At 33.0% G+C, this 18,646-nt stretch overlaps 1 protein-coding gene across 4 annotated transcripts in view; it reads left to right on the top strand.

Annotated features, from left to right (window-relative positions):
* Window positions 1-18,646, top strand: part of Gpalpp1 (GPALPP motifs containing 1) — an 82,585-nt gene that overhangs the window by 4,566 nt on the left and 59,373 nt on the right. For 2 of the 4 annotated variants that reach the window (XM_048800945.1, XM_015484312.2), the window contains exons 2-7: window positions 4,521-4,653; window positions 5,572-5,667; window positions 9,411-9,516; window positions 11,430-11,561; window positions 12,257-12,421; window positions 14,806-14,904. In XM_048800945.1, the coding sequence (XP_048656902.1) occupies window positions 4,521-4,653; window positions 5,572-5,667; window positions 9,411-9,516; window positions 11,430-11,561; window positions 12,257-12,421; window positions 14,806-14,904 (731 nt within the window). Of the gene's footprint in view, window positions 1-4,520; window positions 4,654-5,571; window positions 5,668-9,410; window positions 9,517-11,429; window positions 11,562-12,256; window positions 12,422-13,289; window positions 14,419-14,805; window positions 14,905-17,969; window positions 18,105-18,646 lie in introns of those variants that run through there. The other 2 variants (XM_048800944.1, XM_015484313.2) reach the window with 2 other exon arrangements.

The following is an 18,646-nucleotide window of genomic DNA, read 5'->3' as shown; positions in this document are numbered from 1 at the left end:
GGGGGGGGGGGGGTATAACATTTCATTTAATTGGGATTCAGGGTTGATGTCCCCAAACATCAAAATCAATTGCAAAACAAAGCAATTGCAGATATTCATCTGTTAATGTTAATGCTGACTGTAATGAGATTTTATATATTATACTGAGTCCAGTTTTGTATGCATAATTCTGTGTGATGGATGTTGCAAGGAAAATATAATGAAACCTAAGCATGACCCCTGTTCTCATGGAACTTGTAATGATGTAAAATTACCATTGCAGAGGGAGAGCTTCTTTTTTTGGTGATACTGGAGAGTGAACCCAGGGCTTTGCACATACGAGGCAAGCCCTCTACCAACTGAGCTGTATCCCCAGCCTGAAGAGGAGCTTCTTAATCATAAGAGTCACAGATTTAGGAAAGATATGAAAAAGTTCATTACATGTGCCTAAGATCATTTTTGAGATAAATTATATAGTTCAGAAGACAGAAACTTATAAAAAAAATAAAGCCAGGAATGTCCTTAATTTTATTAGGAAGTCAATAATGTAGATTCATTTGCACTTTCAATATTCTTTTTCTTACCTTCTCTTAGTATTCTGTTATTTCCTTATATAATACTTATTTCTCTTGATTCAGCTCAAATAGAAATTAATGATTTGGTGCATGTTTGTAATCCCAGAAACTCGGGGAGAGGCTAAGGCAGGAGGATCACATGTTTGAGGCCAGCTTCAGCAACTTAGCAAGACTCTGTCTCAAAATATAAAATAAAAAGGGCTGGGGATGTAGTTCTGTGGTAGAGCAGCCCTGGGTTCAATCTCTATTGCCAACAGAATAAAATAGATATTGATGATTTTATGTACTAAATGTCACTTATTTGCATCATCATTTTAAAAGATAAGGACATGTGTTCTTGGTTGAGTTTTATCTTTATCTGCTTATTCTGGGTGTTTGTTTGTTTTGAGACAGGTCTTGCTAAATTGCTTAGGGCCTTGCTAAATTGCTGAGGCTGGCTTCAAACTTGCAATCTTCCTGCCTCAGCCTCCCAAGTCACTAGGATTATTCTTCTTTTTAAATTTATATCCTACTTTTAAAACTCGAGGCAAATTTATCTGTTAGTTATAATACCAAGGACAGCACATATTTAGACCATATTAAGCTCTTTAATCACTTGAATCGTATAAAAGAATAATAAAATTTCTTTTTTGATACAAACCAATCTAAAACTCTCCAGTAGTGTCCACTTGATAGTTACATTGATAGCACCCACATATAAGAAAAGGAAGAAATAAAAGAGAAAAAAATCCCTCTTTAATATTTAAAACCAAGAACAGGATGAAAAGAACTATTCACTATGAGAGCAAAACACAGTTCCCTAATCTCCTAGCAGGACAAATTATTCATCGAGGTCAGAGGTCAGATATAATCACATTTATAGTTGGGGGACATTTGCATACTGAGGCATTAAGTATTCTTCAATAAATCCGTGAACAGAAGACATAGGTATGAATGTGATTCTTAAGCTTTAATGTTTTCCTCTTTTTGCTGCTTTACTGTAAGGCAATGCAATAGTGGAAGTTTAACATTTATTTTCTAAAACTCTTTCCTTTAAAGATACAAATACTGAAAATACATCAAATTTTTTAATACTTAATTTTGAATTTTTAAGTCGACTTATTGAGTATAAGCACTTGTTCTATATGTCTTCAAAGTTTTTGCTTTAACCTCTAAAAAAAGGTTTTTTTCATTTCAAATCATAAGTGTTCTGGGTGAGAGGAATCACTCATCTGCCTGTGACCTTTTAGGAAAGCTGTTTTGTTGAAGTGCTGTACCTATACTTATCCTAAATTTGAGTGGACTGTGCTTTACTGTATATAAATGATGAATTCAGTTTCTGAAGTTAAACTTTTTATTTGCAATTTCAAAAAATAAAATCACTTGTTCTATAGTAATACTCCAGAACAGATAGGGAAAAAAATTTTAGAAGTAGGTCAGTGATCCCAAAACTAGCCTTAATTTCTCCCCTGAGGTTTACACTAGTATGCTCAAGTACTGCCTGTGAAAAACAAACCTTGACTCTTCCCACTAAACCTCTTCTCTTAGTCTAGAAGTCTCCCGACATGAGAGAATACCATTTCCATCCAGTTATAAGACTCATACTCTTGTTTGATTTTTTTCCCCTTCACTTCTCACATCTACATGATTAGCAGATCCTCCTTGTTCTTCCTCCAAAGTATGTTGCAGATAAAACCATTTCTTAACTTTCTAATATATATTTCCTAGTCTTAATATCTCATCTATTGTCTAAAAGCAGTTTTTTAAAAAAAATTTCAGTTAATTCAGGTCTCTTCTGACTGAAAACCTCCTTATAACTGCCTGTTGTAATTAAAATCCAAACTCCTTTTCATAGCCTATACTCACATTTATTAAGCACTTATTACTCCAGATACTTTGCATGTATTAACTGATGTTGTCTTCACAACTATCATGGGAAGTTGAAACTATTGCTAACCTCATTTTTACAAAGCAAGACTGTAACACAGGAAGGTTAAGTAACTTCTCCAAGTCACACAGCTAATAAGTGACTGGGCTGTAATTCAGGGTCAATGAATATGACTCCAAAGCACAGAATCTTGCCCCTTTATGCCATCCAGCTTCATCTTGTCATTTTACTTTGCTTTAGCCATGCTGGCCTTTTTGTTCCTTGAGTGTATAAAGCCTGTTCTCTCCATAGGATTCCCCCCGCCCCCACAGACTCTTTTATCTAAAATGCTGATTTATTGATTTACATATACTAGGGATTAAACCCAAGGGTGTTTTACCACTGAGCTGCATACCCAGTTCTTTTATTTATTTATTTTTATTTTGAGACAGAGTATCACTTAGTTGCTGAAGCTGGCCTCAAACTTGCATTCTTCCTGCCTTAGCCTCCTGAGTCATTGGAATTATAGGCATACACATTGTATGTGGCTAGAATCTTATTCTTTTAGATCATTGCATGGCCAGTCAGCTCATCATTTAATTTCATCTAAAGGCCTTCTCAGGGAGGTGTTCCTGACTACTTAGAAACCTCTCACATGGCAGGTGTGGTGGCAAATACCTGTAATCTCAGCTACTCAGGAGGCTAAGGCAGGAGGATCAAAATTCAAGGCTAGTCTGGGCAACTTGGCAAGAACCTATCTCAAAAATAAAATTTTAAAAAATTACTCTCCCACATATTTTCCTATTTTGTAGCAGCACTTCAACTATCTGGATTGATCTTCTTTCTTTTTATGTTTGCTTCTTTGGAAGTATTTGTTCAATAAATATTTGTTGGATGGGTGGTTGGATGTTGACTCTGTTGAATATTGGTCAGTTTAGTAGTCAAGGAAGCATAAGACTCATCCTCTTGTTTGAATAGGCTCTGAAATCACGCTGGTGTGTCATATCCCAGCTCCACTGTTTAGTTGTGTGAAGTTGGGCAAGTTACGTATAATCTTTTTGTGCCTCAGTTCTTCATCTGTAAAATAGAAATAAGAATAATACCTCCCTAGTAAAATTGTTGTCAGAATTAAATAAGTTAATGAATATAGACCTCTTTAAACAGTACCCAGAACATAAGAACTCAAGACATGTTATTTGTCGTTTAATGACTGTCATACTCAGAATGCTGTTTGGAAATTTATATTTTCAGGCCTTCTTTCAGGCCAATTGAATCATAATCTCTGAGAAAGGGGCTCAGGTTTGTTTGTTTGTTTGTTTGTTTGGTTTTGGTTTTTTTGGTTTTTGGGGGGGTTTTTTTTGGTAATGTTTTGACTAGTCTGATAAACATCCAGTTTGGGGAATTAGTACAGTATACTTTTGGCATCACCACTGAGGATTAGCATGGACAGTTGTGTCTATGTAATATCATGCATTGACACCAGGCAGTAATTTTTAATTTTGCTGAGCAAAGTGCTCTAGCAAGTTGTCCTCAAAGACCCTCACCCTCTTCCCAGCATCTCTACCACAGTGTAGCCTCATTCTTTTTCCTTTTTCTACGATCAAGCAGTAAAAATGACAGTGACTAATTTTGTTTGTGCTTAAAAAAAATCAGATTGAAAAGAAAACTGAGAAATATTGTGATGCCAGTAAAGATATTTTTTAAAGTTGTAGCTGTTAGAAATCAGAATGAATCATTTTTTATTTTCAATACATATGGTATGGAATGGCAAGTTTATTGGTTGGTTAGCTCCATGACATAAATGTTGCTTACCATATGCTGTTGATAAAAAACATAATCAGAAGCCGTATTGGTAATATCAGAGAAATATGTTATTTGTTATAAGTTTGGGTATTAAAGATTTTGTGACTTTCATAAAAGAAGTGGTATAAGATCTGATTTCAGCCTTCCTGGAGTTTTTGTCTTTCTGACAAACACAGGAGAGATTTAGATTCAAGTCCATAATAAATGATAGGCAGCCAGTGCTGTGAATTTCAGAAAAGAAAGTGAAAAATATCAGCTAGGAGGCCTCAGTTAAATAGTCAAGGCTAGTTATGATACACACAACAAATCTTCTTTAGTTGCAGGACCAGCTCTGCCCCCTAATTATAAAAGCAGTAGTTCAGATTCATCAGACAGTGATGAGGACAGTAGTTCTTTGTCTGAAGAAGGAAATCAAGAATCCGAAGAAGATGACACTGGTCCAACTGCAAGGTAAGTCACTTAAATTTAACAAACCAAGTTGCAGACCTAGCATAAGTTGACTGGAACTGATAGCTAGTAAAGGGATATTTATATAGTGCAGGAAGAAATGATTTTATATGGCATTCCATCATAAACTAAACCTTTTACAAAGAAGTTTATTCCAGTAGTGTATAGGCTGTGGAGATATTTAAAATTTCAATAAAATTCTTATAAAAGAATTTTTTCTTAAAGTATATTGAAGTGACTAAATATACTAAATAAACCACAGAATTTCTTTTATTTAAAATTATATATACAATAGATATTTGTTTAAATAAATCAATGATTTTCTTCTAATCTACCCTCATTCACCCTGGATCCATGTAAATAAGAAGTTGTATCTTTGTTATTGGGTAACAAGGTATTTTGATGCATTTAAAAAATTATGAGACAGGGCTGGGATTGTGGCTCAGTGGTGGAGCACTTGCCTAGCATGTGTGAGGCACTGAGTTCGATTCTCAGCACCACATAAAAAATAAATAAAGGCATCGTGTCCATCTATAACTAATAAAAATATTTTTTAAAAAAATTATGAGACAAAAAGACGCTTAAGTGAGACTAAAAGCCAAACTCATATGCTTTTCACTAAGAAACATTTAGTGAAATCTTCTTCCATTTAGTGGAATCTTTAATACTACAGAAAATATAGAATACTGATATAGTACCTCTTTAAAATATGACCAATCTCTATTTTAAGCCAAAAAATAAATTCCAGGAAAAGATTAATTAAGAACTACTATATTGTCCATTTTTTATTATTTGGCAAGATTAATTTATTGATTTAGTGTTTACACAATTAGTTAAACTTAATACTTCCTTTAAAAATTAAAATTTTTCTTTATGAGAAATTTTTGACATATGCATTAAGATCTACTACTGTGTTTTCAGGAAACAGAGGAGAAATCAGGACGAAGATGATGATGATGGGTTTTTTGGACCAGCCCTTCCTCCTGGATTTAAAAAGCAGGATGATTCTCCTCCCAGGTAATAATGTGTAATATTTCAGGCTAGTCTCTTTTAATATTTCACTGTCTGTTAATTGATTAAAGAGTTTTCTGAAATTATTTTTAACATATATTTTCATAACATTTGAAATGGGTCATTAATAGGAAAAAATAATTATTTCCGATAATAAACAAATATTCACATGTTTTTGACACTTATATGAATTATTAAAAAAAGTCCACATCTCTTATTTGATAGTCACAAAAGTGTTTGGTGATAGACTGGATGGAATATTATCCCTTTTCCTGATTAAACAAATACAGTGGCACCCATAATAAGTGGTAGACCATGGGCTTGGATCCTGATGTTCTGACTTGTTATTCAATTATTTTCTTAAATATTTATTGATAGAAAAACAAACCCCTGTATGTCAAATTAGACAATTTCTCTGAACATCAAATTTGTCTTATGTAAAATAGAACAATGACATACACCTTTCGAGATGTTACAATGGTTGAGATTTCCTACTCTCATGCATACAACATGTTTTTGTCTGTGAGTGTGTCTTACATGGTGACTAGCCCAGAGTAAGTATATAGTAAACATTGATTCCTGTTGTCTTCTCAGAACTGCAAAATTTTAAAGTATTGAACATAAAATTATATACTAAATTGTATATAATTCATACCATAGATACCAGTTTGCAAGGCCAAGCAGAAAAGATAACCAGAGTTTATAATCACCATGTAGCAAGTCCTCCTTCCATGTACTCTATTTCTTTTAGATATGACAAGGATAGGCAAATACCACCTTTTTTTTTTTTTTTAGTCCCAAAGCTAAGAATGACTTTCACATTTTTTAAAATGGATATATTTTTTAATATCTTTATTTTGTTTATTTATCTTTATGTGGTGCTGAGGATGGAACCCAGTGCCTCACATGTGCGAGGCAAGAGCTCTGCCACTGAACCACAATCCCAGCCCCAGACTTTCACATTTTTTAATTACAAAAAAAGTTTCCTGTGGCCCTCCAACTTTAGAATTTACTGCCTAGCCAGGCATGGTGGCACATGCTTGTAATCCCAGTAGCTTGGGAGGCTAAGGCAGGAGGATCACAATTTCAAAGCCATCCTCAGCAACTTAGTGAGGTCCTAAGCAACTTAGCAAGACCCTGTCTCAAAATAAAACATAAAACAGCTGGGGATATGGCTCAGTGGTTAAGTACCCTGAGTTCAATCCCTGATACCAAAAAATAAAATAAATAAATAAAATTTACTGCTTGGCCCTTCAGAGAAAATTTGCTGCCTCCTGAAATAAAGCATTTTTTAAAAACAAAAGCACATTATACATGGATCATCTCTAATCTGAAAACCTGAAATTCAGAATGCTCCAAAATCTGAAACTTTTTGAGCATTGACATTACACCACAAGTCTGATGGTTCAGTGTATACTTTGTTTCATACACAAATCATTTAAAATATTGATATTGATATAACTATCAGGCTATGTATGAGTTGGATTTAAAACATAAATGAATTTCAGTTTTAGACTTGGGTTCCATCCCCAAGATATATCTATATCTATATATGCAGATATTCCAAAATCTGAAAAAAATAAAGCCACATCATAAACAAAACAACATAAAATATTTCAAAATCTGAAATTTGAAACACTTCTGGTCCAAAGCATTTTGGCTAAGGATTCAACCTATACTTAGATCTATAGCAGTTTCTTTCTTGAGAATTACATTTGGCAATAATAAAATCTATGTGTAAATAAATAGCGAGTAGCATAAATTAGAGTAAAAAAAACTCATACACAACCATAGCATGCCATGGTTATATTTACTATATTCTAGGATTTTATAGACTACTACTTTTATTTCAACAAACCGCCTGAGGCCAGAAAATTGAACTATAATTGCAGGCATAGCTTTACTAAAAATTATACTCAGAAAAACCCATGCTGTACTTCCTTCTAGCTTATAAATCATAACTAATTGGATCCAGCAGTGCCAAACTTCCACGTCTTTCATCTGCAAAATTGTTATGTTTAAAAAGGTTTCATGAACCAAGACAGGAGGTTATTAAATGGTCAAATTCAGAACCCAGACTTTCTGGCTCTCAATACTGTTTCTTCCTTGCCAAGAAGTCTGTCTGTGAGACTCTAATTGAGCACAGTGCAACCTGGGGGATTTAGCTTAGGACTTCGGTGCCATCTGTGTCAGTTACATTGGCACAGCAACAACTATGGTAAAAACATTGGTACAAAAGCAAGGGTGAAGAAACTGGTAAGTATTAACAGGAGAAAAGATTATTTTTTCCATATATAAAATCAGGCCTGATGGGAGGGGAGGGGAGGGGAAGGGGGGATAAGAAGGGTAGCAGAATAGAATAGACATTATGATTGCTGTATGTATATGGGTGACTCTATGATCAGTGTGATTCTGCAATCTGTACAATCAGAAAAATGAGAAATTATACCCCATTGATTCAAATGTATGAATTGCCAAGATCATTGTAATGTCATGTGTAGCTAATAAAAAAAAATAAAAGTAAAAATAAATGCTAATATAGGAGAAAGAGAATGATGGCTTTTCCCTCTCAAGAATAAATCCAAGTAATAATAATCATAAATATTAGTATTTATGGTGCCAAATAGAGAAAGAGGGAAAAAAAACAGAAAAAAATCAGTCTCAGAATTCAAGAAATTCTCTTTTTTAACTAATGTCAAAATGTTCCCTCAGAATGTGACATTGGGGCAGCTCAAAAGAAAATGACCTTTGGCATCAAATAGGCCAGGGCTTAAACTCCAGCTCAACTACTTACTGGATGTGTTGACCTTAGGTGTTAATTTTGCCCTAAGTGAAATGACTAGAAAGCAGGGCTTATACTGATGAGAGTTGTTTTAAGGAAACAGGTACACTGGTTGAAATGTGCTTACAGCACTTTTTCCTTCTACGGATCACAATGAACTACTTGTATTCTACATTTACACATTTTTACTGGATTATTAGGATGTTGTATAGATTTTTATATTGCCTTGGCTTCCCCCCCCCCCAGATACTAGGAATTGAACCAAAGGTTGCTTTTTCAGTGAGCTATAGCCCCAGACCTTTCTTAATTTTGAGATAGTTGCTAATTTATCAAGGACCCTGCCAAGTTGCTGGGGTCCTCACTAAATTGCTGAGACCCGCATCAAACCTATAATCCTCCTGCCTCAGCCTCAGCTGAGATTACAGGCATCATGCACAGCTTATTGCCTTGGCATGCATATCATGAGTTACTGACATCTGTTGTATGCACATGCTATATTTGTCTTTAGGAAAACTGAGTTTCTACTTTAATAGTTCTGGGTATAATTATAATATCCTTATGCTATTTTCCCATGGAAAGTGAATATCACAACTGAAAGAAAACCAAGGCACTAAATAAAAAATACTTTCATAAGTTTCAATACATCTAAGGCCTTTTTAAGAAAAATTATCATTTTATTTAGTATAGTTTTTTTTTAGGAGATAGGCACACACTAGTGTCACAAAGATTGAGAATTATTGGTTTATTATCTAATTGACTAACAAATAGAAATTTTAAAATGCCAAAAATAAGTTTTTTAAGACACCTAGTAGAAAAATATTAAGGTAACACTGGTGAAAATAATATGGTGAATAAGTTTTTTATTTCCAATATTTGTTAGTATCTGGTTTTATTATTTTTGTGAGCTTTTATTCTGAAAACTACTTTAAAGTTAAGGAGAATGATAAATGTGTATTTTATTTTTCAGGCCTATAATAGGTCCTGCATTGCCACCTGGTTTCATTAAATCTGCACAGAAAAGTGACAAAGGCAGAGATGATCCAGGACAAATATCATCGCATTTTAACTCTGAGGTTTGAAAAGTTTCCATTTAAAGTAAAAGATGTAACAAAGTCAGAACTTTAGGGGTAACTATGATCATTTGACTCGGGTGTAATATAAGACTCAGTGATATTCAGATTAATTTAAAATTGTAACATATGTACGTATAACCAAAAGCTGTTCACAAACCTGAAATTCTGTTAAGAAAAACAGCAAGACTGACAGAGTGTTATCTATTTATGCTACTTACTTTGAAGGGGATTTTAAAGTATTAGAAAAATAGAATATGATGAAAGTTTAAGGAATCATTGTGATTTGACCTGAAGGAAAGAAAACAGGAGGATTTTAATATAGTCTTTATCTTAAAATTAACACTCTCATTTTCAGTTCTGGTACATGTATAACAAAGACACTGGTAGTTAAGTAATTTCTTATGAAAAGAAGTCAAATGATTTTGGAGTAAAGTATGAAGGCTGTTTAGCTCCTTGAAAATAGCTGAAATTTATACAGCACTCTCATTGTTAGTGTATTTTACCCATACGTGGGTATCTAATCTTTATCTTCTCCACAACTGCATAAAATGAACTTTTTCCATTACCTTACAGATGTCTAAGACCAAAGAAATTGGGTAATTTACGTAAGTTTACATGATTTTTGCTTATCGAAGCCATGTCTTAAACTCAGTTCATATGACTTTAAATCACATCTTCAGTCTCTTATGCTTCAGTACCTTCTTACAAATGAATTCAGGTCATCAAGAGACTCCAGTTCATCTCCACTGAGAATTTACCACTAAGGTTACTCAAAGTAAATACAGCCCAATGGTTAAGATCATGAACTTCAAGGTTACTTATTATTTCTACAAGTGTTTCTACAGCACTTGTCGTGTGTCAGGCATATAGTTACAAAAATGAATATGTCAACAAATTATGTTGTTCCTGCCTTCAGAAGACATCCAGAATCCAACCACATCTTTATCCACCATGGTCCAAGTGACCGCACATTTCATCTATTTGATTGGTTAGTGGGGAAAATGAAAGCAATATAAATGATCTCCTGATCTCACTAGTTTAAAACCTAAGAGGCAGAAACTGTCTGTCAGAGCTGAAGGAAAAGCATGTTGTTGTTACTCATTTTAATAAATCTCCTAGAAGAGAGACTGGAGTTGTAGCTCAGTGATAAATTACTTGCCTCGCATGAGTGAGGCCCTGAGTTTGATCCTCGGCACCACATAAAAATAGATAAACAAACTAAAGGTTAGATTCTTCAAAAAAAAAAAAAAATCTCCTGGAGGAAAAAGACAACCTGTAAGCCCTAGCATGGACAGCATCTAACACAGACTCATACATGGAGGCCATTTGTCAAGATGACTTAATAAGAATAGGTTGAATTCAATTACCATAATATTATTTTATCTTTGAAATGAGTAAGGTACTTTTAGAACTGAATTAATTCATTTGGGTCAGAATTTTGTAAATTATTGCATACTATTTCTTTTTCATGAAGACTGATATAGCTCCCAAGAATGCCCTGCTTACATACATCTTATTCCAAGGAACTTTTTATATACGGTGAATAAAATTAGCTCCAAATGTGTCATCTCTGACCTAGTAGTAATAAGAATCAGAATACTTGTTGAAAAGAAGTCCAAGGCCACTTCTATATCTATCAGGTAGAGCTTCAATAGTTTAATGAGATCTACTGTGGACTGAGGAGGAGAGATGGAACAGTCCACGTGCCATGGATTTATCATCTCTGTACAGTGTATTTGAGGAAGGCAAGGAAAAGGTCCTTATTGTTTAGTAATAGGCCAGCAGTGCATTGCTTGCTTTTTTGTTTTATTATCTTTGGGCAATCCATTTCAGTCAAATTTAAGTAATTTAAAATTATTTCCAGTAACTTGTAGCTCTGCTATTGCATTAAAGGTAACGTTTTATTTCCAAAGGAAACAGATAGCAGTGAGGATGAGAATATTGTTGGACCAATGCCTGCAAAAGGACCAGTTAACTATAGTGTAACAACAGAGTTTGAAAAAAGGGCCCAGAGAATGAAAGAAAAACTAACCAAAGGAGATGATGTAAGTTTTAAAGGTACTTTAATAAACTAAATAGAGGGCTGGGGATATAGCTCAGTTGGTAGAGTGATTGTCTCGAATGCACAAGGAGGCCCTGGGTTCAATCCCCAGCACCACACAAATAAATAAACAAACTAACTATCTAAATAGATTAAAAATCTAAATATTTGAAATAAACATTAATGTGTGTGTGTGTGTGTGTGTGTGTGTGTGTGTGTGTATACGCACATGCCCACACTATATAATCCAGAAACAGTAAAGGAAAAGACTGGAAAATTTTTTCTACTAAAAATATTCTGTATGGGGCTGGGGTTGTGGCTCAGTAGTAGAGTGCTTGCCTTGAATGTATGAGGCCCTGGGTTCAATTCTCAGCACCACATATAAATAAAAATAAATAAATAAAGGTCCATCAACAACTCAAATGAATAAAATAAATAAAATTTTTAAAAATATATTCTGTATGGCAAGAGATAGTCAACAGAATAACAAATTGGATGAAAATATTTGTTACATGCATGGCAAATGTATATGACAAAAACATTGAACCTTTCTATTAAAGTCTATTCAGTAAATTTAAAACTTCAGTTGAGAAAAAACATTTGTTTAGACAGTATTTTTATACACACACACACACACACACATACACACTCACACACTTCTCATGCTTCTTTTTCCTTAACTTTTTATTTCTCATAAAGGATTCACCTAAACCAATAACGAGAGAGTCATGGATGACTGAACTTCCTCCAGAAATGAAAGACTTTGGTTTAGGGCCAAGGACCTTTAAGAGAAGAGCTGATGACAAATCCGGAGATCGATCAATCTGGACAGATACTCCAGCTGATAGGGAAAGGAAAGCTAAGGTAAGAGGTTTTGTTTATGTGTTTCTGTTCATGGTGGCTCAATTTTGAAAAGCTATAAGGCAAAATTATTTAAAGGTACTACTTTTTGAAATTATGATTCCAAAGGGAAAATATTTCTTCCCTGAGGAGAAGTTATGAAGAAGGAAAGTCATACTGGTTATTATTTTCTGATAAACTGCCTCATTTAAATCCCAAGAAAACCCTGAGACATAGGTTTATTGACTTCATGCTATAGAATAGGGAGAAACTAACTCTGTAACACCAGGTTATCACAGAGCTAGAAAGTGATGAGCAGAAAGTCCATTTTAGATGTTTTTAACTCCACATTCCCTTGTATTTATACAGCACACTAATTACATGAAAATATATCTTTTAAACTCTATTGAAAAAACAACACTTGTATATTTTTAGCAAATTACATAATACCTCAAGAATCTCTCTCAAAATAACATCTCCAGTGCACAAGCTTCATGTGACTGTCAAGATAAGCAAGAAACACCTTCATTTATATGTAAATAAATCACCAAGACAAATTATAAAACATCTGTACACAAGATACATTATTATTTTCCCAGGTTCTCTTCTTAAGGCTTTTTGTTTATTTTTAAATAGTCCATTATGTGTTAGTCATTGAACCAGTGTCCCCAACACTACTCTACTCCTTGAATTTATTTCATCTAAAGGCTTTCCCTATATAAGTCTTAAATGCTTGAGTAATTGTCACTTTATGATTATAGCTTCATCAGTTTTTATATTAACAGTTCCATATTTAATTCATCCTGCTAATTCTGTTTGTCCTATTCTCCAAAAAGACAATTAATTCCCTTGCTTACATGAATCTTTTATTTTTGTCTATATTTATTTATAGGTTTGGGTCCTATTTCTTATATGTAAGTGGATGACTGACCTACAACTAGCTATGAGGAATCATCCTCAGAGGAAAATATCACAGAAAAATGACACCAATGGAAACCAGGCAGTACAGTTGAATTGAAATGATTTTAATTCCTATGACTGAGTTTTTTAGACCTGGTTGTTCCTTTCTGTGCTGAAATATTTTGTTCAGTGTTTACAGTGGACATATAAGGAATTATGAATACCCCTTAAAATTTAGTATATAGTATCACTGTATACTATATCTTAACTATATCAGATCCCAAAACTGTTTATTTTCTGGTATCTTTGCTTCTATGTAAAGTTCATGAATAATTTTTGTCACAAGTCTTGACCATATTTCCTTCTTGATAGATTCTCTCCAATCACTTCATATTGCTTTTTATATTTGATTTCACAATGTACATACATCTCCATAACTCTAATGCTCTTGTGTTCCACTTAGCCAACATGGCCTAAAAGAAATAAGATTGTTCTTTAGAAAGAAATGAAAAAGTTGTGTATAAGTTAATTGACATCTATTATATCTTCAGGTTCCAGTCTTGAGATCTAACAGTTCCTTAATATTCATCTCCATTTTAACATAACATCATTTCTCTCAATACTTATAAGTAAGAACCTCTGCTTTCTGAAGAAAATTTTATGAGAAAATAAGAAACATGCTATTTCTATGTTCCTAATGTACTTTATTTTAAATGTTGTTTTAATTCATTATTAAGGAAAAATTATAATGAGGGCCTCCTTGATTTTTCTAAGCAAATAACATAAAAATATACTTTGAGAACAATGGTTTTCACTTATTTTTATGTGTGTCTTCCTTATTCATGATTGGGAGTATATTCTATAGAAAATCATAGTGACATGTTTTCTTAGTTTGTTGAAAGTCTACCTAAATACCCCATTTATGCATGTATGCTATGATAAATGGAATTTTTGTTTTGTTCCAAATTTCATTTGTCCGCTGTTGTTATATTTTGTATATTGACCTTGTGTTATACAACTTTGCTATATTTGCTTGTTAGTTCCAAGAGGTTTTCTGGTAGATTTGTTGGGGATGGGGGGTTGTGTATACTCTCTGTAAATAAAGATAGTTTTTTTATTAATATGTATACCTTTTTATTTTTACTATTTTTGAAAACAAAATGGAGAGTTTGTTTTTAAGCCTATTTATATTCCATCATTATTAGTTAAAACTCATCCTGAGTTTGATAAATACATGAGTTCTTGCAGTTATTGTTTAGATACGGTTTTGCATTTGTTGCTTTTGAGGTTTTTTTGGCTTTGTTTGTTTGTTTTCTTATTTTCAGGAAAATCATAGAACACTAACAGATCCCTTATTATGTATATAAATACTACTGAATGAAAGGAATTCAAGAAGCCTGGCTGAGTTCAGTTTCTTGTTACTTAATCTAAATAAAAAGAATATATTTCTTTGTCATTATATCTTAATGATATGTCTCAATAGTGTGTTATCTGTTTGCATTCCTCAGGAAACACAAGAAGCAAGAAAGTCATCTAGTAAGAAGGATGAGGAATATGTATTGTCAGGAAGAGATAAGAGGTTGGCTGAGCAGGTATCCTCATACAATGTAAGTAATAAAATTAAATATATAATCTTTTATCTTTCAATTCTCTTCTCATTTTTTTGTTTCTTTTATGATTGCCTCTTTGCCTCATTTTCTACACATCAATCCTGAAAAATACTTGACTTCTATATATGTATATTTATACAAAATCTTTCTATGCATTCTAAGAAATATTTTTAATTTTTATTTTACCTAAGGTATGTATCAGAAAATTAATTACTAGAGTTAGGTAGCACTTGATCAGCAAGCAAGAGTTCTACTAAGGCATAGACATTCTCAGTTCATAAATCTAAATTATAAGCATACTTGGAGTATTTTATGGAAAAACTTAAATATCAGAGAAAAATGTTTCCTAAGTAAAATTCAATGTACATTTCTCTGCTAAGATCTTATTCACTTGGCATACATCATTTTTTGTTGCTCTCTTTTCTCTTAAAAACTAGAGAGTATTCTATTTCAAATAATAAATATAAATTACAGAAACCATTGTTCTCTGAAAGGTCTACAAGTATTTAGGAAAATGATCTTCTGTTCCCTGCATTTTAGTGTGAAGCTCTATCAAAATTGATTTATTGGACATATATTGACCAGTATCACAAACAATGAAGCATAAATGAAATATTTTTGGAAACAGACCAAAACTTAACCCATTATGAAACATTTATTAAAACTGATAATGCAAAAGTCAAGTCTCCACCAAACTGAAAGAACAACTATCATTCAGAACATGTTCTCTGACCACAAGGAATTTAAGTTAAAATTCATAATAATTTAAATACCATATAACTGGAAATTAGAAAAATTCAAAATTCAAATTTTGCAGCAAAGTGGAAATGATAATGAGAAGTTAGAAAATTCCTAGACCTGAATAACAGAAATGCAACATATCAAAGTGTGTAGGATGCAATATGAAGTGGTGCTTAGAGCCAAATTTATAGCATAATGGTTATGTTAGAAAAGAACACTTTCTCCAAAGTGACATTTCTTATTATAAAATTACACTCCCACTTACCCTATGACACCCCAGTTTCACTCTTGGGTTCCCCTCCACACAAAGAGTAGAACATGCTATATTTATACTGACCTAAAAAGACTTATGCAAGAATATTCATAGAAGCTTATTTATAATAGCTGAATACTACAAATAACCCAGGTATCCATTAATAAGAGAAAGAAAAACCAAACCGTAGTATAAATGAAACCCTACTCAGCAATGAAAAGTAACAAATTATAAATAAATGCAGCCATGTGGATGAATCAAACTCATTGTGCTTAGTGAAAGAAGCCTGGAGCAAGTATATACTATTTATATGAAAATTTATAATATAGCTAAATCAATTTATGGTGGAAGAAAATCATATTAGTAGTATTGGAGTAGGGTTGTGAGATTTGTCTAGGAAGCAGCATACAGAGCTTTCTGGAGTGTTCGGAAAGTTCTAGATCTTGATTGGATTATAAAGCTTAGTGGATATGTGCTTAATATTTGGGTACTTCATTGCCCAAACATGTAAATTTATCTTTAAAGAAAGTTTTTAGGGGAGTATGTAATGAGGTCTGTAGGTTACCTAAAAATGCATCCAATGCTAAAATTTTGGTTACTTATTATGAAATTTACTCTTCAAAATATTAATGTCATCTCTTAACACTAAATCATTCTTTAACCCCAAATCTCAGCATTTGGTAAATTGAGGACTCTTTAAAATATTACCACGAAGACAATAAAAATCAATCAATTAGAAATTAAGAATAAGCTTTTAAAAGCTGTTTAAACTATTCCATTCAAAATAAATCACTTTAAATACTATAAATTATTAGAAAACAAACCATTTTTGTTTAATGATTAAATGTGATGATTCAGCAGATTGGTCATTTAGCAAATTGATTTCTATATGAATTGGCTTTCAACTCATTATTTTCATTGAAACAACTACTTCTGGGTGTTTTTATAAACTTTTTTATAGTTTAGCACTAGTTTGGTCCTATGTATCACGTGTACAGATTATAATAAACCAGACCACCAGTAGCACTCCTGCAACAACTAATATGAAGATTCATTTCTTTTATCATCATAAATTTGAGCACTTGGATTATTTACATTGATTATAATACTCCACTAGTTCAATGTATTCCCATATCTATCGATGTTTAACTAATATAGGAAATCAGTGCATTGAAACCTGCTGTCTTTGTTTCTTTATTTTTATTTGCTTTTTGTTAACTTTTATACAAAAGTTTTTCTCATTAATATAAATCATTTTTCTCAGTAATAGCTTTAGATAAAGTAATAGGGCCTTTCCCATTCTGTTCTTTCTCACATCAGCATGCATTTGCTTCAGACTTTGCATTTGCTTTGAACTTTGTTTCCTCCAGTTCTTTTCCAAGTCTTCAGACCTTCCCCTTCCAACTGTAATTATTAACCTGTTGGCCCCCCCCTCATTTTATTACCTTGTAAAGGAGTTATTTTCTCATTAGCAGAGAAAGACATGGATTCAAGAACAGGAAGGACAAACATCAAGTTTTTATAGTCAGCTTTTTGACATTTAGACGAACATCATTATACTTACATTACACATATGGTTTCATATCCTAAAATTAACTCTTTTCCACTTCTCCTTTGGGTTGGCATCCTCTCTTACATTGATACCAGGAATGATCTACACCAGAGAGTCTACATCCAGTGAATCACCTGTCTCAGAATATGGGTGGTAAAGCACACATTTCTGCCCCCAGTTAGCAGTTTTGATTCACTGAATCTAAAATGGGACTCAGGAATCCGTATATCTTTTTAGCCAGTCAGGGATGGAAACCAATAGTCTTCAAATATTTTTGTTAGGTGTCCCCTAAAAGAAATTTGAAAACCTGTATATTTTTACTTGACATCTGAAATATTTAATTATAAGTTTTTATAGTTACCAAAGATGTAGTTTATAGCATATTAACTTACTATTAAATTTTTCAAATAGAATCTTAAATGCCATAGCAATTCCATATCTAGTATAATCCATTAAAAGATATCTGTGAACAAGCTCTTCCTTAACAATTTTATTTCTCCTTTTTTTTATGTTCAGTTTCACTTCTCTTCTGCTACAGAATTCCACATCCTAGTAGAATTACTTCTGCACTTGAAACTCATATTTTACAACTATTTTGGTAAATCATGTTTCTCTGCAACAAAAATGTGCACATAAATTGAAATTGAAAAGATTTTAAATTTCCTGTGTCTAACTTTAAATGTTAACATTAAATGTGTTAACATTAATGTTAATTTCTAAATTAAGTTGTAATTTCAGTTGATAAAACCATGTAAATGACTAGGCATAGAAACACACCTATAATCACAGCTACTTGGAAGGCTGAGGCACAAAGAGTGCAAGTTTGAGGCCAGCCTGAACAATTTAGCAGGACCCTGTCTCAAAATAAAAGATAGAAAAGGACTGGAGTTATAACTCAATGGAAGAGCACTTGCCTAGCATGTGCAAGGGCCTGGGTTTAATTCTCAGTACTGTTTAAAAAAAAAAAAAAAAAAGTCTAAATACATTATTCATTTTGATAAATAGTAAACATAAAAAGTAAAATGTAGCCATGATACACGCCCGTAATCCCAGCAACTCAGGAGGCTGAGACAGGAGGATCACAAATTTTGAGGCCAGCCTCAGCAATTTAGCAAGGTCCTAAGCAACTTAGCAAGACCCTGTCTCAAAATAAAAAATTAAAAGGGCTGGGAATGTAGCCCAATGATAAAGCA

Source organism: Marmota marmota, unplaced genomic scaffold, assembly GCF_001458135.2.
Source record: "Marmota marmota marmota unplaced genomic scaffold, marMar, whole genome shotgun sequence".
NCBI classification, from domain to species: Eukaryota; Metazoa; Chordata; class Mammalia; order Rodentia; family Sciuridae; genus Marmota; species Marmota marmota.
The sequence above is the reverse complement of the archived record's forward strand: the minus strand, read 5'-3'. Positions and strand labels throughout refer to the sequence as shown.